The sequence below is a fragment of the Salarias fasciatus genome, chromosome 16 (genome assembly GCF_902148845.1).
Source record: "Salarias fasciatus chromosome 16, fSalaFa1.1, whole genome shotgun sequence".
NCBI classification, from domain to species: Eukaryota; Metazoa; Chordata; class Actinopteri; order Blenniiformes; family Blenniidae; genus Salarias; species Salarias fasciatus.
This window is the reverse complement of record NC_043760.1, coordinates 11,279,470-11,298,863: the sequence shown is the minus strand read 5'-3', so window position 1 is coordinate 11,298,863 and position 19,394 is coordinate 11,279,470. Positions and strand designations below refer to the sequence as shown.

General features: G+C 44.3%; 1 protein-coding gene across 1 annotated transcript in view; it reads right to left on the bottom strand.

Moving 5' to 3' along the window:
• col5a2a (collagen, type V, alpha 2a) overlaps positions 1-18,303 on the bottom strand; it is a 37,584-nt gene extending 19,281 nt beyond the window's left edge. Inside the window, exon 1 of the mRNA XM_030112071.1 lies at positions 18,048-18,303. Coding sequence (XP_029967931.1) covers positions 18,048-18,138 — 91 coding nt within the window. The 5' untranslated portion in view covers positions 18,139-18,303. The remainder of the gene's footprint in view (positions 1-18,047) is intronic.
• Between the last annotated feature and the right edge of the window lie 1,091 nt (positions 18,304-19,394).

The window sequence follows — 19,394 nt, the reverse complement described above, 5'->3', positions numbered from 1 at the left end:
CAGAAGGTATCATTACAATTGGCTTCATGTTAAGATAATTTTCATTTTCTGTAGTAACTGTTTGGTTTTGTGAAAATATAGACACTTTTCTCATGCATGCTCTGCACCAAAACAAAGAAAAAAATTAAATTTGAAGGTTAGTATGGCTTTTTTTTATTATTTTATTTTTTTGAATACAGGTCTGGTCCATTTAGGATGAAATTGGGCAGTTTTTGATTCTTGAACCCAAAATGTGTTTGACTCTCCTGCTCCAGGGAATAACTGAAAAACACTTAAAAACCTCATCGCAGCAACATTAAACCAAACCAATAATTTGCATTGCAACTCAGATTTTGGTGAGTTGTGCAATGGGAGGATTTAAACCAACAGACTTCAGGTTGAAAAACTGCTCAGCGAACCACAGGACCACCGCTGCATAATGCACTGTGTAACAACAGAATGAAATCCAAACAACTTTGCATTGCTATGTCAAGTTCCACAGACATCTTGGCAGTAATCCCTTTCTAAAAGCTTTATAGATCGACAGACTATATATGACAATGTGCACTTTTCTTCCTGTTTAATTTCTATTTATTGTTAAATCAATGATTACCATATATTTTCCACTCTTATCTTTAAGAAAACTATTTCTTTCTTACAATCAGAACACTTTTTTAATAGATTATATGCAGTATAAAGTGTCTGATAGTCTCTCTGACCATTAAACTGGTACAGCTGATGTCAAACAGTGTTGCGGTTTAGCTATACTTCTAGCGCTTTAATGCGAATAACACAATAAAAGGCGGGTTGGAGACAATCGTATTGCTCAGCTAATATTTTACAGAGATCCACTGTGCAAACAATACAATTCAGACACTTTTTATGATTTTTCATAAGAAAATATCTCAAGACTTTAACACAATAATTAAGGAGATCACATTTTGCATTCTTTTCTTTGAGTCTAAACACTTTTACGCATTCACCTTTAAAATATGACCCATGTTGAAGAAAACCAGCCTACACAGTCAGACCACATCCACACTGATCTACGTGGAATAAAGCAGCAGGACTCAAGAGATCCAAGTTAGAAAAATATAAAATATGACTGTGAGCCGCTGCACATGCAACATGTAGGTAAGATAATGTGAAACAAAGCTGTCCGACATTCTGCACACACTGCAAGAGGAGGAGGAGGAGGAGGAGGAGGAGGAGGAGGAGGAGAGGGGGTCTGGAAAACGTGAGGCACTGGTTCAGATCAGCAGTTAGACATGAGATCATTTCCTCCACAGGCAACGTCTCGCAAACTTGACTCACATTCACAAGAGGAAAAAAAATTTTTAAAAAAAGAAACAACCTGCAGCCACTGAAGCTGCTCTGTCTCTGAAAGCTCGCTGGCTTCAGTCATTCAACGACGTTGCCAACTGAGCAAACAACCCAATAACCTGCTCATTTACAGTCCAACTCCACTTCCATCTGAGTTTTCCTCCGAGGAGGAGAGAGGCTCACACCTGCTCTGACCTGAGGCCTGAACTCTTCACCTGTTCCTGCTGCAAACAGCAGGTGGCAGCTCTGAGCTTCACACTGCAGGTGAGCTCAGGTTGCTTCAGGAAGCAGCTGCACAGAGAAGCCTTGCATGCTGGGAAGGCATGTGTTGCTCAGAAGGTGTTCTGGGCCCGTGCTGCATGGCACCAGAAGAAAAAACGAGATTAGAAGCTTTCTGTTTGATGTAAGGAGGTTCGATCGTGTCTGTGCTTCTTCTGGAGATAAAATTAGACTTTGGTATCAAAAGCGTCAGTGACAGTGCAGTCCTGACATTTCCTGATGGGTTTACTGAAGAGTTTCTCAACATAAGTGTAATTTTATTCACCCTCCACTTATTGAAATATTTGAAGACAAAAAACATTCTGTTGGGAAAGTATGTCTCTTACCACAGATTTGTCCTCCTGCTGTGAACCCAGGGTTAGGCCCACCCACACTGCTTCACTGGAAGAACTCAAGTGTCTGTCCACTGTGGGTCACTAATGCAATCTCTCCAATGTTACAATAGATATTACATTATCTCTGACATAGAAAAATCTACCTTTGTCAGAGTTGTTATGCGATGTATGTATGGTTTAGCTGCTGTCATATCATCCAACCATGAGGCCAACTGTCTCTCTGACAGTCTGAGTTCTTCCTAATTTCTTTTACATAAAGCGGCAGAGTTAGGCTCATCAGAAAATATGACAAGACATGGTGTCTAAACCTCGAACCTGATCGCTGGAAACCATTGCTAGCAGAGAATCACACGTCCGCCAGCCTCACAGTGAAGCGCTCGATAAACGCCATTTTAAAGAAACATCTGTTGAGCATTCCTCCAAAAGCACATTCGCCAAGCCCAGCGGGTCACTTCGCTTCTTTCCAACAGTCCAACATAACGAGGCGAGGAGCGCTTTATTCAAGTCTGATGAGAAAGAAAAAAAAGTAAAGATTCTTTCTTACAAGATCATTCAGATTTAAATGTAAAGGTGAAACGATGCTACGAGTGTTGCATTGCATGCCTTAACATGAGAGCAGCAGGAGCCAGGAAAACTCCTCCAATTAAGAGAAATGTGAGGTTGGAAAGTGACACGAAATGCACCATGTAATCAGACACTTAGACTCATTACATCCAATCTCACAAGTACGGGTGGCAGTGGTTCTGATAACAGCTCAGGGCGGGAAAAGACAGGCGAGACGCCGCCGTGTTCCTCCTCTGGCCTTGTTTTTCTTCATTTTCCCTCATTTGTTATCAATTACAAAACGGAATCAGACCTGCCATCACTCCCTGTTGCCACTTTTCTCCCCTCCAGATGTGGGACACATCCCGGAGGTGTGTTTTTCTCGGCTGCCCTCGCTTCGCCCACCAGAAAGTATTTGACGGCACTTAAAACGCGCCGTACCTCAGCGAGGAAATTTCCTGCCTTTTGACGACCAGTAACCTCTCGCCGGCAAATTTATGGCCCGTCAAAATGAAAACCTGCCCCCTCCTCCCACCCGTCCCCCAGAACAGCCTGACTGCATTTCTCTGCTTTAGACTGGAACCAGTGGAGCAATGACTCTTCATGTGTGGAATGAGGAAAGTTACTTGCTCAGGTACAGGCTACCTCCAGAGGAGATGAACTGTGTGTAACTTCAGCTCCTTTCGGAGATCAGACATGAGATCACGCCGCGGACGTCTGGCTGCACACACAGTTTTCCTGTTGAGGTTTTGGGAGCTTTTAAACGCTGCGTGTTTGGAGAGTTTGAAATTTACTGGAAGAGAAGTGCGGTTCTTTTCTTTTTTTTTTTTTTTCAGAGTCATCTTGAGAAACCCCACCGCAAGCCTGTGGGGGGGGGGGGCGGGGGGCTGAGATCGAAGGAGCAGGAGGGGGACGTTCACTTTTTCCTCTCCTCTCAGCTAATTTGAAGCAGGTCCTACACTTTTCCACAGACGCTGTTTAAAAAAAAAGAAGTTTTATCGTGACGGCGGTGAAAAGGCACGCTCCCTCCGTGTTTCCACCTATTGATGTGGATTTTTTTTTCCCCAGACGATTTCCTTCCCCCCCGTTGACTTCAAACATGGAGTCTGGAGCTGCTCTACATGACTCACATGTCTACCTCTACCTCTGAATAGGTATCCGGACGCTGACTCCCAGAAACCAAAACCAGGAGAATCTACTGATGAGAGATGTGGGGAAAAAGAAGAATAGTTTGTGGATTTTCCTCAGCTAATATGGAAAAACCTCTTGGGGGAAAAACTAGCCAGAAGTCGAGGGGTTAGAAAATGACCCTATGGAAACTCTGAGTCATCTTTAAACGCCGTCTTTCACTTCCTCTCGGAAAACAGAGATGAGCGCAGGCCTACAAACGCCTGTCCTCATCGTCACCTCAGTGATGAAAAAGAATCCTGCTATTTTCCAAGAAGAGCTAACGTGAGTTTGTGAGGATCCTGATTCCTGAGTTGCAGCTGCTGAGAGGTGGCCGGACTGCAGCGGCGGCAGCAGCAGCTGTGCCTTCCTGCAGCCAAACATAAATCCTCACAACAGGAACGCTCAGTTTGTACTTCGCTCTTCAACCTTATCTACCTTCTTTTTCGGGGGAAATTCCAGGTCTGAGAGAAGCGTCCTGTCTGATTAATATTGTCTGTGTGATGCTGATGAGACTTGAAAACCTGAGAGGGCTCTAGTTTGAACACGCTCTTCACCTTGGCTTCCACAAACAAAGCCCTCGATCAGGAGGGGAGGGGAGGGAAGGGGAGGGGAGGGGAGGGGAGGGGTGAGGGACGCCCGGGCCAGGAAAACTTGAAATGAAGAAGTAGCTCGCTGATTACTTGTCTGGGCTTTTCCATCAACAGGCCCCCTTGTCTCCACTGTTGTCTTCCTTTGAAAGATTCGACAGCAGCAAGCTGCTCGTGGTCATGCAGGATTTTCCTCCCTCCCTTTCCACTCCTCCTCCTCCTCCTCCTCCTCCTCCTCCTCCTCTTTATCTCCAATGCCATCTGACTCTGCTCTCTGTGGTCTCAGATAGAATTTGTCTTCATTTGATATTTTCTTCGAATGCATGCATTCATGAGGGGCCGAACATGCTGCTAGAAAGTATCCTCAAAAATTAACAATTTGCCTTAATCAGTGAATTACAAGCTGTTGAAAGTGGGCAGAATCAAAGTTATTTATGTCTCCAGAGGTCTGGACAGACTGTGGAGCAGCCCGAGGCCCCCGCTGGGGTCAGGGCCAAATGTCAAAAGGAGGGCAGTCCTTTCAGTCGCCCGCATTCTCAGCATCTTGAGAAAGTTCTGCTAACAGCTTACATGTTTTGTCCTTCGGCGGGGGGGGGGGGGGGGGGGGGGGGGGGGGGGGGGGGGGGGGGGGGGGGTCTGCCGTTGTTTTGGGCTGCGGCTTTAATTTCGATTGTGCTCGACGCACCGTGTGACCGCACGCATTCTGCAGGTCTGCGCTCTGTTTGCCCGAACGCCCGGCGACAAACACGACGCAGATGTCTGATTGCACATGGCAGCTTTGTGTTGAGGTTCAACGTATCATTTACAGTCATTTATAATGGTGTGCTTGGAATACGCCCACCGATGTTCAACCCATCCCACATCACAATCCTCTTTCCTGTTCTCAGACCGTGAGCAGCCTCAGTCAGCCGAGCTTCATGCTTTCACAAGTTTCAGCTGGTCCGCTGACACACACCAGCACAATTTAAAAATGCAAGCAAACCAGTAATTAGATCAGATCGGTATTAGAGAACTCTGCGGGCCGTCCGGGTGGGAAAGTTCAGCGGTGCTGCAGAGCCATGTGAACCTGAAGTCCTGTCACGCTGTCAAACATGTGGTTTCCATATCCGGCCGGGATGATACCAGCTGCACACTGATCGGGCCGGATAAAACACGCTGTCCTGCTGCAGACACGAGCTGCACCACCTGTCCAACCTCCACCTCGCTGCAGGACATGCAGTGAACCCGCAGACCAACACCAGAGTGGAAACTGACAGAGACACACATTCACAGCAGAATACTAATCATGCCACTAGAGTCAAGATCACCTAATCCAAGACTGAGTCAAGACCAGGATCTCTTGTCTTGAGACGAGTCTCCAATACTACAACACTGATTTCAGTTTGATGAGAAAAGAAGAAAAACTCAGTATTATTGTGTTGCATTACTGCTGGTTCCTGCACTGGTACACCAATCCCCATGATAACTGTGCATTAATGGAGTTTTACCATATAAAGCATCAATAGTTCATCCCCATGCAAAAATATATTAATGTGCATAAACAACATCATTTTAAAGGTGAGGAAAACTGCTCACATCAAACATTCCAGTTTGCCAGAGCTTTGTGGTGTTTTACACAGATGTGAGACAATAAACTGTGTCTTTGTTCAGAGAAGAAAACTGTCCCAGAGCTCTAAACTCGGAGTGTCTGATCCCAACATGGAGAAGAGCGAACAGGCCAATGTTTCAGGAGTTTATGGGAATGTACATCATGTATCCTGTATCGACGTGGAACATCTGGAGGTCAGACGACACAGGAGAGTTTAGCAGAAATCGTCTTAAAAAAATAGCCCAGTCATAGCTGTTCAGGTCTTAAGAAAGCTTTTCTCGCTGCTCTGTCTTCTGCAGACTAACTGACAACATATCGCAGTTCGATTTCAACCTGGATGATATTAACTGTATGAACGGTAATCCAGCCAGTGTTTGGGCATCAAATTTACTGGAATAACAAAAGATTTCTGGCATCCTGGTGTTTCGTTTGGAGCTCTGGAAAAGAGGCTGTTTTTGATCTCAATGCAACAGTTTTATAATCGGGATTCAGTCAAGTTTAAAGAAGTGAGAAGTCCAAAGTTTCTTGTGTAACTTTCTTTTGTTTTGATACTGCCACTAAAATGTAGCGGTGCATTTCATCTGAATATAAAGTTTCAGGCAGTTAGAGTCAAACTGCAGGTTTAATGAACACGGAAATATTAATTTTATTATTCATTCTCAATACAATGGAGACTGAAAAACCTTTAGTTTGAATAACAATGGTGAGGCAGATCCACAACCTGTTCCACAAACTTAATCTATTGTCTGACCTAAAAACATCTTAATAAGAAAATATTAAGCCAGTGAGAAGAAAGGAATCATTGAATTGCTTCACTTTGAACACAGACATACAAAACCAACCTCTTCTTGGAAAATGTCCTGAAAAATACCTAATAAAGAACAGAACAAACTGTACTGAGCTGGATCTGATGGTCTGCTTATGGAAAGAATGAAAAATATATGAGATTCTGAAAAAGGTAGAAATAAACCTTTGTTAGGCATCTGGAAAGCAAAGTGGGACAATATGCAAAGGAAACTGGTTTAGATTAATCAATCTTCTTAAAAAGTTTGATTTTTTTTTTAATAGCCTATTGAAGAATTACTGAGTAGATCTGAATATTTATCTTGTATGAAATCACTTATCAAAAAAAACCCCTCCATCTTCACATTCACACTGATACGCAAGTTTTCGTACTATGTGAGAAAACTACACACACACAAGGAAAACACACAAAATTCAGTCCTTCACTTCAGTGTGAACCCAGAAAGATTTCCTTCAACATGTCTGTGTTCCTTCACATCAGAGGTGTCAAGCTCATTTTAATTCATGGACCACAGTCAGCTCAGTTTCATCTTGAGCAGCAGAAGCCGTCCTCCTCTGAGCCTGATTTTGCAGATTTCTTCCTTTTAAAAGGGAGTTTTTCCTTTCCACAATCACTGCTGGGTTTTCTCTGTAAAAGTGCCTCAAAAATACTTTGCTGTTCTTGGCGTTATATAAATAAAACTGAACTGAATTGGTAAAGCAGAGCCAGAATAAGCTGTAAATTTCAACTTGAAAGTTATTCGATGTTTTATCTGTGGATATTGACAATTAGTCCAAAAAAAATCTGTAATCTCAACATAAAGGTAATTTTAACAATGCAAAATACAGTGAAATATGTAAAAGTACTTTCTATAACTGTTATATTCTCCAGTGTTTTGTATGCATGTTTTTACCAACTCACCCTGACAGCACGGCTAATGCTAGCGAGGAGGCGGCTAGCTTCCATGGCAGCATCACCGATATCTCAGCTCGGGTCTCAGTTTTGTGTTGAACCCTCTGCTTTAAAGAAAGCCGTGTTAAAAATTCAGTGCTTAAATGTTTACAAATTGCATGGTCGCTTCATGTCCCGGTTTGGAGATTCTTGCGGGCTTCTTTTGGCCCACGGGCTTTATGTTTGAAACTCCTGCTACTAACGCTAATAACTATTTTATTGAGACGATGTCAGAAAACTGAAGAAGGCACCATCTTTAAACACTCGTAGCTCTTTGTGTGTATTTTACGACATGCTCACATCAGCATTCTCCACATCTGGCTGCATTTTCCAGCGTACGGACGAAGCGTCTCGTCTTTGCGAGAAAAGTTCCTGCGAACAGAAACGTCACACTTGGCCGTTCAACACCGACGGCTAACGGTTTCCATGAAAGATGGAAGACACATGCTCCTTCATTATCATTCTTTAGGGTGACGCTTTATGAGGCGTTCTGTATTCGTGGTGGAGGAGCCGGCCTGGAGGCACAGGGAGATTTATTGCCTCCACATTTTGTCTGACCTCAGTGCTACAGCGGTTTGAGGACGCTGCATCTCCTTAAACCAAATGGCTGCCTCAGGCTCCTTTTCTTTTCTTTTTTTTTTTCTTGGGTAAATCCTCGCTTCTTCTTTTTTTTTTTTTTCTGGCCTGTGTTTTCTCATATCCCAGTTCAAGTCCTCCTGATCTCCCTCTCTTCGCCCTTATCCCAATCCAAACACACTGGAACAATATGGACTTTCCTTCCACGTTCTGCTTTTTTTTTCTTCTTCCCTTTTCTGCTCTTTTTCTTTTCATGCTCATCTTAAGAGCGCGCTCCTCCCTCTGTCCTCCCCCTATTCAGAAATCTCCATTTTGTTGTTCTTGTGAGCGTCAAGACACAGCGCAGCTGCTAGCTCACGGCGCTCAGACGCACTTTGCCAACAGTACAAATATTTACGTCTTCCCCTGGAAGCTGGTTGAGTCCATTTATGTTTCCATCAGACTCGAGCTGATCCAAGCCTGTCTCGTGTGTGTGTGTGTGTGTGATCATCAGTAATGTTGAATTCCGATGGTCACAAGCGGCCGCAACGGCATCAACTTCCCTTCAACAACCGGAGAAGAAATCATCAGAATAACCACAAGACTCTTCAATCATCTCTGTGCGGGAGATTTGAGATTTGGTTTAGAGCTGTTATCGGTAATCTGAGATCCTCAATGACTCATCAGTTGGGGAGAATTGAGGGGAAACATAGAAGCAGGACATCTGATGTTGGGCTGAAGGGAACAATGCTCAGCAGACAGTGATAACAGCATCCCTTCAAAACAGCGATGCAAGAAACCTATGTGACACTCAAGGGCAAAACTGTAGCTAAAAAAATCCCAGGCTTCTGAGACGTTCTCATTTATTCCTTAAAGTGTGACGTGAATCCAGTTGAACACTGCACATGTAAACACGCAGAGGGATTTTAGGCTGGCTCGTTTCCACTGTTTAACCGAACGGGGCGCTCTCTGGTTCCAGGAGATAAGTGAGGGTCAGCACTGAGGCCCCTTTCCCTGCGGGGACGTCGCTTGTACCAAACCTTCCCCTCCCGACACACACACAGAATTTATCACTTTCTCTTTACTGCTAAATGAAGCCCTTGAAGTTTACTGCAGGCTCCGCTTTTTTTTTTTTTTTTTTCCTGAAAACAGTGGAGAGACACCAAGACAAAGAGAGGTGAGGAGGTCAGGCCGGCGTTCTGAGGCGCTTTCCCACTCGCTGGTAAAGCTGAGGCCACACGTCTCGAAGAGGCCTGAGCGTCTCTCCCTCCTGCCTCCGCAGCAGAACACGGAGTTCCAACACCGGCAGTAAAACAGAGTTGATGGATGAACCAGAGCTAAAACAGTCTGTTTCTGTTTCTGTGCAACGCACCACGGTGAAATCCTGCTTCAGGAGAAAACGCCGCCAACATTCGAACATGTAGTATCGATTGTTGGTTCAGACGTCGCTAGGAAACCTCCAGGAAAAACAGGAGTCTGCAAGGTTCGGCCAGAAGGTTTACAACGCAGACAGAAGAAAGTTCAGTGGATACTGACTGAAACACAGATACCTTTTTCAGCTCCTCAGCTTTATTAAACCTGTCAGTACAGCAGAGATCACCGCCCCGCCCGGGTTACCGTTGTGTTCATTATATATTCAAATAGCAGAACTGTGTACTAAGTTAAATAGTTGAATATTAAGCATTAATCCCACCTGCATCAGCACTCTGAATATGATGGGCAAATGAAAAATGAATTCCCCCAATAGGATTAATAAAGTATAATTAGTTTAGTTAAAACCCATATTCTTCAGAAATTGTTTTAATATTTAATGTGAGTGAGTAATCCAATCATGCCAGCTGAATTTTATGCAATTATATACCATCAATGGTTCCTAATTGGACCAACAAATTTATTATACCCTGAAATTCACTGTTTCTAAGAACATGAGGTATTTCTGTTTACTTTTAACTGAATCTTCTTTCTCTGTGTTATCCATGCACATGTCCACGTTGACCCCATTTCCTGCACTCCTCACATTGCCGCCCAAATCGTCCTGACATGATGGCAAAAAACCAAAAGCTGCTTCGCCCACTGCAAAACCTCCGAGTGCCGAGCCTTCGACACGGAGCTTGCCGGATTGTTCCGCTGCTCGATCCGCTGCGGTTCCTCCACTTCAACTCCTCCTTCAGCTCAGCAACATACTTTACTCGGTGTGTCATCAACAGCTGTGCAGGACGCAGAAATCTCACAGAATCGACCCAACAGGGAGAAAAACACAAACCCTGAGTGTCCGCAACTGGGAGACCAGCTGACCTATTTCTGAGGGGTTCTGAGTTGACTCAACCAAACGATATCTGACCCAAACTCACCACTGCCAGTGTGACCCCCATGTGGTCAATCAGAGGAATAATCACCTCAAGGCCATCAGTAAAGATAGAAATTTTCATAATTTTCTGATTTGCCTGCAACCTTTAAACATTAATTGAAGTTGAGTCAGATGTAGTTCATGCAAGATTTTAAGGATTAGTTAGAATGATGAAAGTTCTGCTCATAATGTGAAATGTGATGAAAAATACATTCATAATGTGAAAAAATGAATGCATAATCTTATGCAGATTTTGTTTTTCCATGTGGTCGCACTATTTATAATGTATTACTTCAGATTATTTTCAAGAAAGACTTAAAATATGTTTTATGATTTATGAAAAATTTAAAAATGTATTTCTTTTTTCAAGTACAGAGATCACTTGTTTCTGATTTTCATATATATACCTGATTATAAGAAGCTATTAAAGTAAAAGACACCTTGAAATTGATGAAAATCTATGAAAATCAGGTTTATCTGGAAAACTCTGGGTTCAGTCTCAGGAGTTCATTTGTCCCTCATATAGTCAAGATCAGTGATTCTTAAACTTTTCACAGTGTGTGCCACCTGAGAAAAGTTTATATTTATATCTTGTAAAGTTCATATATATTTAAAGAATCCAACTCAAGTTTGAAATCTGAGTCTAGATGTGATTTAAAAGTCTATCCTCAAGAGTATCTTGGGCTCGATTAGAGTTCATGTCTGTTTCAGAGAGTTGAACTGAGAAAGTTATTCATTGTTTTGGTTTTCTTCCCCCTTTGAGGCGATGTTAAAAGGTTGGTTTTGTTTGCTGGAGTCTCTGCTGCAAACAAGCAGAGCTGTTCCAGAGGAAACTGTCACACATCGCCTCCCCAGCTGCAGTCAGACTACTTCAGTGCAAAGGGATGCATCTTTCCTGTGTTGATTCGTCCCAAACAATCCTCTGGGATTCCCTCGTCACTCACTTATCTTACGTCCCCGCCTCCTCCTCCTCCTCCTCCTCTTTTTTCCACTCTCTCATGCATCCGTGCCAGTACTTTTCTTTCCTCCTCCCTTCGCCCTAATACTGCAGTTATAAAATTATGATGAAATGATCCTGTGTTTAAAGCCCTTCCCCCTCCCAAACACCCGGCCACATCAGTGAAAGGCGTCCAAACAAAAGAGAGAGCGGAGGGAGATTAAAGCCAAGCCTGTAATTTAGCCCCGGAAAATAAAGAGTGGCGTGATGCGCAGAAAAGTACTGGCGCTGTGTAAATCTCACGTACGTGTTGATGCAGAACTATAATGGAAAAATATCCACTTAATGTTGCTCTTTAACCAAAACCATGTGTCTTGGTTGTAGTGTCAAAGCTTATAAAAAAAAAAACACCAAATATTGGTACTTTATTGCTTCTGTGGTCTAATTTCTTTTCCTTTCATTAATGTTTGTTTGTAATGTTTAAATCCCCTTCAGCCACTTGCTGCATCACGGAGGTCAGATGGCAGGCGTTAGTCACCAGCTTGAAAGCAGACGTTTCCACGTCTCATCCGTCGGATTCAGTGAGAGACGCGTCTGTTTGGACAGAAGTTGACTGGACACTGCGGCCAAGTGGCCGGCAGGGCCGCACAGAGTCGCATTGTGTGGAAAAAGAATGTCCCCTTCATTCAACGGAACGAGTCCCGTCCCCACTGGGCATGTTTGGAGTTCCTTACATGGAAAGTCAGAACAGAAACGCCAAATCTGAGGCAACAGACGAAGCCATTGGAACTGAATAGAAGCTTGAACATCTAGAATCTCGTCAATCTCACGACTTCTCCAAGCCGTTCGTTCTCGGCTAACGCACGCATCTGCTCTGCACACCATGACTTTAATCGCCAGTGACATTTCAAGAAACTTCATACCCTCCGCTGCGTTCTGGCATAAGGCATAGCGAAAGGCTCCAGCTCGAGCGCTCTAGCATGTGTGCTGGAGCTTGACTGAACCTCATATTTTTTGTTTTCAGAACATGTGCTTCATGGAGAAAATCATGAAAGATCCACTGTATCGATGTGAAACGTCGTTCTATTCTCTTGTGATTTCAGGTTTTCTCCCTGAGGTCCCGATCTTTGGATGCACTCCCAAAATGTCGGCTCCACAGTCTCCCAGAGGACCACCTGGCCTGCAGAGCACCTCCGGGCCCATATACGAGGCATTCCGCCGTAAAGTCAATCAGCTGTCCAACAAGTCGTTAAGAGCCTAACCGTATCCCAGGCCGCACTGCTGACCCCCGTCAGCCACCGACACCGTCGGAGCTGCGCCTGTGAACCCTCAACAGTTGTAACATACACAATCGCATCTGCAACTTAGAATTAAGGCCGGGCCACAACCTGCAATTATGGCCTCCTGTCACCATTCTGCGGCATCGCAGCAAGTGGGCGTAGCGCCTGGCGGCACCATGGACTGGATTTCAGCTTGTGAGCACGGATGTCGGAGTTATTGCAAATAAAAATACTGTTATACTTGATTGTTTATCCTATAATATTGAAATGAAACATCTTTGATAAATGCTACTGACATTTAGATGATAGCTGTGCTATCCTCCGTTTTGATCCAAATAAAATCTCCACTGTTCGCTAGTGATGGGTGAAAATACTGGGGTTTTTTCTTACCATGTTTTTTTTTCTTTTTTTACATTCAACAACAAATCGTGATGAAAATACTGTGAAACACTGGTGTAAACACATAGTGTAACAGTAATGAGAGCATTTCCACTGCTTGAGCAATCCCTCCCTGAAGTGCTTTACACTGTTAATCACATTCACCCATAAATACACACACATTCACACACCAATGGAGGTGACTGCTACACAAGGCACTCAGCCCACCTGTTATAGCAGTTTGGGCTTTACTGTCCTGCTCAAGGACACTTTGACAAGCGGTCAGACAGGAGGAGTCGAATCTGCAACCTTCCGATTATAAGACAACCAACGCGCATACCCATGTATACCCGTGGTCACATATTTAATTAAAATCCATGTAGCTTGCATGAGAAGAATTAAAATTTTTATTGCCTTCGGATGACAACAGCTGTCAACTGTAAGATATTTTAATAGAAAAAACATGAGGAAGTCTGGCATTCAACCCAAATGTAGTACTTGGAGAGCACAGCAGTCAGAGGTGGGGGTACAATGCGGTCCAGGCTTTGTGAGGGGGGGGGGGCTCATCCTCCCACACTGTAACAAAATGTACTCCAGCTAAATACAGAAAGCCTTTTATCCAATAGCGTATCTCCTAATACGACAGTCACTGTGTTTAAAATGCAGCCTCATTCTGCAGGCACCAGGATCACGTTTTGCTGACTCATCACCTGCTCTCAGTCACTTTGCCCCAACGAGAAGCACATCCTCCCAAATGGGACCGAAGATCTCTTGGAAATTGTGCAACTTAAAGCACTTACAGCAGCCTTTGAAATCGTCACCGGGGGGGGAGAGAAAACGTGTTTCCAGGGAGCGCTGCATTACGCTCAGACCTGCAAACCTACAGAGGATACGCTCCAGAGGGCAAAAGTCCTCCTGATCTCCTCGAAAAACTACAACCAGCTGTATCAACAACGGAGAGGCGAGCGGAGCCGAGCGCTCGGGCTCAGGCTGGCTTCGATGAAGCATTACCGTGAAGGCTGTGTTTGTTTTCCTGGCCATTTCAGGATGGACTGTATTAGTTTTTAATTGTTGGGAAAGATAATGTTAGCCTAAAAGCTAACAGTCATTAGTTCAGTTGAAGGGATAGTATCACACAACTGGAGAATTCAGAAGAGACAAGCTGAGGATGACTGTATACAGGAAAAAAAAGTCTGCATTGAACATTTCAACAAATGATTCATTTGTTGACTGTTAGTAGCTTTAAATCCACTGATCCTCGTGACAGGGCAGTGTTCAAAGCTTTGATGGCTAGGTCTGCTGATATGCAATGAACAAGCAGCTTTTGCACATAAACAGTTTATAGATTTCTCTCACTGTTCTTGTATGTTGTAGCCCAACACCAAAAATTAGATTTGTTGTCATGATCTGACCGGCCTGCGACAATATTTGTTTTTTAATATCACGATTGCCGATGAAGCTGCACATTCGACCCAACTTGGTGAAGACATTGTTTAGGTCGCAGTGTCTTTCTGAGAAATTTGTCTGAGGAGCAACAGCAGCATTTTGTTAATTCCAAGGAAATGAAGAGTCGTGCAGTGCATGGGAAACGGGTCCTGTTGTGTGTTCACCCTGTCATCCTCCCACGCGGTCAGGCTGCCGACGATCACAGGACAGACGGCTGGGTAAGTGCCAATCAAGCAGCAGGAAACTCGTTAGGAGGAGCCGTAATTGCACGGCGTTTGGACAAACAGTTACTTTAACTTCGACTTGTAAAGATACAGGAGATAAGACGCCTCCTCGGACGCTTTATGCAACCAACAAGCCAGTCGGATTCTAACTTTTTCATGCTCCAATTGCCCTAAAGTAATACTGGCACTCTTTCAGCATGTGTTAACTTCCTCCCTCTCAATAATTTCCACCCCCCCCCCCCTTTTTTTTCTTCTATATTTTCCAAATACTGCCAAAGAGAGTTGTTTTTTTTTTTTTTTTTTTTTTTTTTCAGAACATCTGGAAATCATCCCTCCACTCTAATCCTCCATTTGCTGACTCCAAAACTCTGCTGTATGAGTCGCTCCCATGGAGCCGTCCTCGCAGAACAAGATGTATTTATACTCGATTTTGATCAGAGCAGCATCGGGGGCTCACCTCCCCGACACACCTCGCGTCAGACCATTGATCGGACCCCCTCTCCAGCGCAAAGCACCTCCAGGAGGTGGGTTGCTTTCTGGTGAGCCCGACCCCCTCGGCTGTGGAAGAAAGGAGGCGTGTAATCAAGTCATAGCTTAAAAATGCAGCATGTGTTTCTAATCAGAGCCGTCTGCGGAACCGCTTGAATTCACATGTTTGGACGTTTCAGCTTTGGTAGAAAACAGCCCATTTGTTGCTATGTCAGTGATGTGGCAACAACAACTGGAACCAATTTAGGAGACAGGGTGACCTCATGCAGGGTTTTTGTTGAATTGGAATAAAGGATTTCTGCTTTGGAAGGGACTTTGGCCATGTGGTATATTAAAATGAAAACAAACAAAAAAAAAAGTTGTTGATAGGGAGATAAACGAGGCTCTGCTCGCAGACTGAAGTAAACCACTGGTTTCACCGTCTCGGGGTGTTACGCGCCTTTGAAGTGAGGCACAAAGTGGCATCTTTGAAGATGTTTTACAGCTAAGTCTTCATCTGGGAGGGGCGTTCACACACATACACACACACACACACACTCGCAGCATGATTTCTCTCCCTGGCTGAAACTTCTGCCATTAGTTTCTGTTATTGGAGTCAGTACTTTTTCCATGTTCACCTTCTTCTTCTTCTCCAAATATCACTTGAATGCTTTTTCCAGTGTGTGTTTTGCATGGATGTTGTAGTTATACTCCTGTCCTTTTTTCCAACTCTCGTCTTCTTGAAGCTCGTGTTCCTTCGTGAGCAAACACTCCACACATGTGCGGGCATATGAGTTTTATCAAAAACCGTCCAACATTTTGTGTTTGATGTCGGAGGCTCACAGCTCTGTCTTTGATTCACTTTCACCAATATCAGATTTCTCCGAAACTTTTCCTTCTGGATACAAACTCGCCCTGAAAAAAAGAGCCCAGCAAACTAATCTGACCAAATTGGAACCCAGCTGACCTTAAAATGTTTAGTTATGTGCAAGTTCAGCATTCTGATTCCCTTAAAGAATCAGTTAATTAAGTCATCTAGCTGTTCTAGAGAGTCTATCAAGACATTTTAAACTAAAACTCTTATTCATTGATGACATTAAACTTGTAATTCCAGGCTTGTTTTACCTTTGAGCCTGCCCAGGTTCTCAAATAAACTGATTAAAATCATTTCTTTATAGGTTTTACATTGAGTTCAGTTTTATTCACTTATTCAGATCAAACTGAAAACTGTTCTGTTTCGGCCAGAGGAGTTCTGCTTCTAATTACAGAGTTCCATCAGCCATCAGCTGCACTTCATTTAAAGCTGCAGTTTCCCTTATAAAAAATTCCAATTAAATGCTAATGATTTTTGCAGCGGCACATGCAAGAACTCACACCAGGCCCAGGCGTGTTGAAAGACAGCTCTAAAAGACTCAAAGTTAGTCTGAAAAGTGTAAATGGTGAATCTGTCTGTAAAAACACCCCCTCCCCTCCTTCACAGCCACACCGGTACATTGTGTCAAAGCGCTGGTGAGCCACATTTTCCCTTAGTCTACAAAAACCATGAACTTTCCGCTGTTTTCATTTGGTCCAAGTGCAACCGCCTCACCCACCACGACTCCATGGAAAGAGGCCTGCGAGATCGCATGACTCAAAACATGACGCGGAACAGCCAGCAAAGACACATTTCAATACACCAAGCCTTTTTCTTTTTAATTATTCAAAGTAAATCCACAAAAGATGAGCAAAAAAGAAAGAAAAAGCCTCCACTGTCGCAGTTTCTTCAGTGGTTTTGGTACGTATCTAGAGTGCTGCTTTAACTGGCGCCACATTATCTCGGATTACTCTCTGCTTTGTAAGAAAGTGAGCCTGAACAGAAACACGTTTTTGATAATGCCACGCTGTAGAAAAGCTTGGACCCTCCAGATGGCGAGACGGCATTATTAAAAGAAATAAACAGTGTCGCCATCGGGAGTCCATCATGTGAACTTTCCGGCGCTCGCCGTGGCGTATGACATCATACGGCAAAACAGCACGGTCCCGGTGACGACACGGGGCTCCAAACACTCCCACCGGAGAGGGAAAGAGAGGCGAGCAGGGCAGAACTAGAGAGAACAAGGGGGGGGTTGGATCCACAGGTCAGCGAAAACAAGAGCAGTTCAGGTGTTCCAGCTCTCGCTCGCCAGCTGGAGACGTCGGAGAGTCCGACAGCATCTCTGCTTCTCGTGTCTCCTCACATCTGCCCTGAGTTAACACACAGCGCGCCCCCCCCCCCCCCCACCCCCCCTTCCTCTCCAGCGGTGGTGCTGAAATACTTTTTGCAGATGCACAGCGCCGTCCAACGAGAGGAAGGGGGTGGCGAGGGGGGGAGGTAAGTGGCTGCGGTGACGCCAGATGAAGGGTCCAAAAGCGGCGGAGTGTTTCAGGGTCTAATGCTGAAAACCGCAAAAGGTGCTCGCCCCCGCCTCCCCGGTGCGTTTACAGCGCCTGGGGGTGACATCACTCCCGGTCGCTGACAGATGTCCGCGGGACCCTTTCCTGACAAGCAGAGCACCTTCGTAATCCTCACCTACGCTTGTAAGTCCTCTCTAAGCTGGACAAACTCTTCAATTTCCATGTAAGGTTTGCCTCAGTCGCCAACACCTTTGAGGGTCGTGTTTCTGCCAGGCGGCAGAACGACTGAAGTTCAAATGTCTCTCTAAAGAAAAGTCCAACAAACAGAATCTGACAAAAAGGAGAGAATGATCTTTAAAAAGTTTCAGGGAACTGCTGTTCTTCAAACTCTGTTCAACCAACCAAATAAACAGTCCCAGAGCAAATGTTTGAAGGTCGGCCACCTTCACACATCCCAGCCGCCAGCGATTAGGTGCTAAAACAAGCAGGGCTTCACTTACCGCCGTTCCCGTCTTGACATGTCACAATCAAAACTTGAGCCCCGGAGACCAGCAGAAAAAGGAAAGTCCTTAAATGCACGAAGCTCATCATGTCTTCATAAGACAGACATGAGCCTTCCCGTGTGCAAAGCGAAGGGGAAAAGGGAATAAAAAAAGAGAGGAAAAAAAAATGCTCAGGTTATCACTGCACCACCATGAATACAAGAGAGTGCCTCTCCTTGTAAGCAGCAAGCAGACCCAGCCCAGACTGCGTGAGCGGCTTATTTTCCCTCCTGTGTAGATACAGCTTTAAATGAGAAGAATGCTGGCCAGCCTAATTTTCCTCCCCCTTTTGTCAGCCCTCTCCCATAACCATCCTCTCTCAAGCTGTGGGAGAACTACACCCATGTTCACAAGCCCTCATACTTTCCAGTGAGCCTCTCCGTCTGACTATCTCAAACGGTAATTGTCTCAGCTGACGGGGAGCAGATAAGCTTAAATAACTTTTGCTTATTTGGAAGTTATTGTTTTCTTTTTCTTTTTCAATCTTTTTTGTCACTTGCTTGTCTTCAGAAGTGGTTGCTAAGCAAGATCATAAAAGTGGCGTTTTATTGCCTTTTTCGGGGCACCAAATGAGACCTGCAGTGAGCCGAGGATCCCTTTTTTACAGGCCAATTAAAAGTAAGAATAGAGTTTATCACTATTGTTTGGCGGAGAGACGCTGCAGAGGCGAAGAACTTCACTGGAAGATCAAGTTTCATTCACTGTGTGCATCTTTGAATCATCTCAAACTCGAAGTGCAGGGAAATGGCGATTAAGAACAAAGTGAGACGGCGTGTGACGGTCACTGTGGGTGGTCGTGAATGTAGGTGGTCATCTCTGGGGAATCCCGGATGTAAATTTAGAGAGAAATTCGAGGTCAACACCTCTTGACTAATGGTGGTAGAACGGAGTCTGTCCACTGTACCACGGCTTAACAATGAATATGAGCAAAAGTGTTTGAATCCCTTTATTTTGTTTCACAACTAAACAGACATCCAACACGGTAAAAAAAAAAAAAAAAAAAAAAAAATCAAAGCAGGGACATTTTTTACTATGTTTTTGTAAAAATGGGTAAAGCGGAATGTCTCTGCCTGACATGTAGTTCTGTGAGTCGGCCCGGGGGAAGACAATAATTCATCTCTGAGGGAAATTACAGATGTAACAGAAAGCAATGAACTGCAGAGGGATTCTCTTCTGAGCAGATTTTTAGTGTCCCGGATGTCGACTCGTGTCAGTGTACTTTAACTGCTACAGACGTCTCAAAATGTGCTCCAGAAAAGTCTTCTGGTAAATGTTTTTGCTATTTTTAAGGAGATTGTGTTGATG